At 32.4% G+C, this 3,287-nt stretch overlaps 1 protein-coding gene across 1 annotated transcript; it reads left to right on the plus strand.

The window, feature by feature from the left end:
• Nucleotides 1-2,175: 2,175 nt before the first annotated feature.
• On the plus strand, nucleotides 2,176-2,742 carry LOC107024767. The gene has a single exon (XM_015225734.1). It carries the CDS (start codon nucleotides 2,176-2,178, stop codon nucleotides 2,740-2,742), a length of 567 nt encoding a protein of 188 aa, XP_015081220.1.
• The last annotated feature ends 545 nt before the right edge of the window (nucleotides 2,743-3,287 follow it).

Genomic DNA, 3,287 nt, shown 5'->3' on the forward strand with positions numbered 1-3,287 from the left:
GGCCATAAAAACAAGACCGCTCTTTTAAAAAAGTAAAAAAGATTGCATAAGTTTCATAGTGTTAAGAGCTAATTATATTCTATACCTATTATTTTTTCAAATTACAAAAAATTCTTAAATTTAAAGGATCTCGAATACATCAAGAAACTTGCAGATACGTATACATAGCTCACGAGATTGTGAATGATACATTACATAATGGGAGGAATGTATCTGAGAGGGGAGATATATCTTTGAGAGAGGAAATGAATGTATCCCGAAAAGAAATTTTTGTAATTTTTTAGAAAAAAATGACAGAAAATTTTAGAGATTATAATATTGTTTAAAAAAAGACTTGGTCTTAATTTCAACATGGATCTTTCATGACAATTGAGCTTATAATGGTTTTTTCTCATTATGGAAAATGGACATGTAGGTACAAGTCCTACGTATATATAATAATATTGACATTCTTTTATTTGGATCGTTATTAGAGTATGCTATGACCATTAAGCTCAAAATCATGTAATTGATTAAAACGAAGAAAAGACTCAATGTGAGTATTGGTTTTTGAAACTAATAATGATTCTTTTCTTCAAATTCGATCCGATTTCAACTTACAAAATAATCATCTAGACAGTTATTTCGTTGGTTGGTAAGCCAATATTTTTCAAAGGGAAGAGGGTTTCCCTATAACTAAAAATGCTACCAACCTTAGCTGCTTTAAAATATCTCCAACTCTTATTCTTCACATGCTAAAAAAAAATAATCACAAACATCACTTGACTCTTCTATCCAATTCCATATTGTAAATACAATTTCTTCATCACCATACTTGCAAACACCATAGGGATGCAAGTATATATCATCCTTATGTTTTAATTCTAAAGGAAATTCAAATATTATATGTTCCCAAAATCCATATATGGATTTCTTCACTAACAATATCATCTGGATATACATAATCCCTAATTTTTCATTCACCTCTATTAGAATATAGTCCTTAGGTCCAAATTCGTCGAAATTATACGTATCTATACTGTTATGAAATTCGTGATAACTGTGAATATTTCTGATTTAATATCAAATGCAACTATAAAAATGCAGTACGAGAATAGCTAAATCGATAGATGATCCAACTAATTACGCAATGTCCATATTGTTAGGATTTTAAAAATGTGTGAATGGAAAATGAAGAGTTGCGACTTTTATGAAGAGTTGTAACTTTTATGAAATGTTGCGATTTTTATGAAAAAGTTGTGACTTTTATGAAAAGTTGCGACTTTTATGAAAAATTGCGACTTTTATGGAAAGTTGTGACTTTTATGAAAGGTGACGACCTTTCTGAAAGATTGTGACTTTTCCAAAGGTTTATGACCTTTCCGGTAAGGCACAATAAGAACCTTTTCGCACTACCCTTTGTTTTCTATAAATTGAGGGATTTCCTCTCATTTTAATATAGAATTCATGGACCTCTTCTTCAAATACAAAATCTAGTATTCTAAGTGTACTTTATTGCCGTTGAGTAGTTCGCTGACACCGGAGTTTTTTGTATCTAAACTCTAGTGATTGAGATCATTTTACCTTGGGAGGTCATATTCCAAATCAAACCTCGGATACTAGAGGGGAATAATTTCCTTAAGGGGACACTGTGAGTTCAATGGACTTGATCTTTTTCCTATTAAAATTTTACCAGATTCTGGTACGTGTTTTACAAATTTTAGATTTGTGAATTAATTTCAGTTCTTCTATTTTTTTGTTCTTCACTGGTTCATTAAATTTGGTAACTTCGTATTTCTGGAAAGTTTGTTGGAATCAGTAAGATTCTTTAGACACATATTAACAACAATTCTTCTTTAAGAAAAATATTTCGTATATTTTTTTTAAATCTGTTTATGAGATTCTAGTTCGCTACTAGCTTTAATTTTCTAGTTGTAAAAAAGTTCTTAAACTTTGTTGTCTTACAAAGGATAATCATATTCGTCACATGTAATTATCTCTCTCCATGAATTATCTATACCTAAAGTAAAAACCCATGCTTTTGATATATCAAGATGAATTAGTTTACAAATAGTCAATAAAACTTTATACTCGTTTTCTACTACAAGTCATTAGCTTCTATACATGTATCTCTCAAGTATACATGTCTACTGGTCAACAATTTTCCTACTACCTAAGAAGGTCATGAAGAGTATAATGACAGTTTGCAACAGGCTATGCAGGAAACAAATGGGGAATATACAATTCAAATTGGCTATTGATGTTTGTCAGGAAATGGAATGGCCATGGTGGAGAGATACATGGAATACTATGAACGTGCCAAAACACAGTTTTATATGCTGGCAGACTATGCATAGGAGGGAATATGGGAATATGGGAATATGTGAGGAAACAGAATGCTTATTGTGCGGGTGTAAACCAGAACATCTATTCTTTGAATATGAGTATTCAGTGAAATGCTTAATGGCGGTTCTCAAACGGATGGGACTGAATATACAAAGAACTAACCTGGAGGGAATATGGAGGCGACTAGCAAGGAAAGCCACAGGGAAGATCAGCAGAGCACTTATCCGAGCAATAATAGCAGCCCTAATATATCATATTTCGCAAGCACAAAATGGAGCATTGTGGAATAAAGCAGTAGTCAGATCGAAGGAAATTATGAAGAAGATCAGGAAGGAGAGTAAAGGCAAATTTATGAGCAGAATACACAGAGGTATAAAATGTAAGGATAGAAAATGGATAGATAACTTGTTTGTATAGATAGGAAATTTCATAGAATAGAAGGGGAGTAGCGGGATGAGTTGGTTTTTTTTCAATAAAGCTATTGGATGAGGTTACTTCGTTCCTCAACTTTTTGAATATCATTCTCCTAGGAATTTAGGTTGCATAATCGCTATAATAGTGGAAAAAACTATCACAGAAAATTCCAGTAAAAGGCAACGGATTTTGATAACATTGGAAAGAAATTCAAGTTGGGATAAATTTAAAATGATTCACAGCACGAGTTAGGTCATCTACGAACAGATACCGAAAGTCTAAATTGAACTTTGTTGGAACAAGACCTCGCTGTTGCGTTCTTTTAAGATATGAATTAAAGGAACAAACGTAGTTGAATGAAATAGCAGGGGGGGGGGGTTACACATTCCACTGTGCCGACAGACACACACTACAACCAAACTAAAAGCCAATCTTAAACAGAGAAAAAGAAGAGTAGTAGTAGTCCACCAAAAAACACAATCTTTTTATTCCAATTCAATGATACTGAACAAAATAATTCCTATTCAAAACCAAACATAAAGGTCCTA

The sequence above is a fragment of the Solanum pennellii genome, chromosome 7 (genome assembly GCF_001406875.1).
Source record: "Solanum pennellii chromosome 7, SPENNV200".
In the NCBI taxonomy this organism is placed as follows: Eukaryota; Viridiplantae; Streptophyta; class Magnoliopsida; order Solanales; family Solanaceae; genus Solanum; species Solanum pennellii.

Coding starts and splice junctions, on each gene's coding strand:
- LOC107024767 (XM_015225734.1), top strand. CDS start 2,176: ATGACAGTTTGCAACAGGCTATGCAGGAAACAAATGGGGAATATACAA.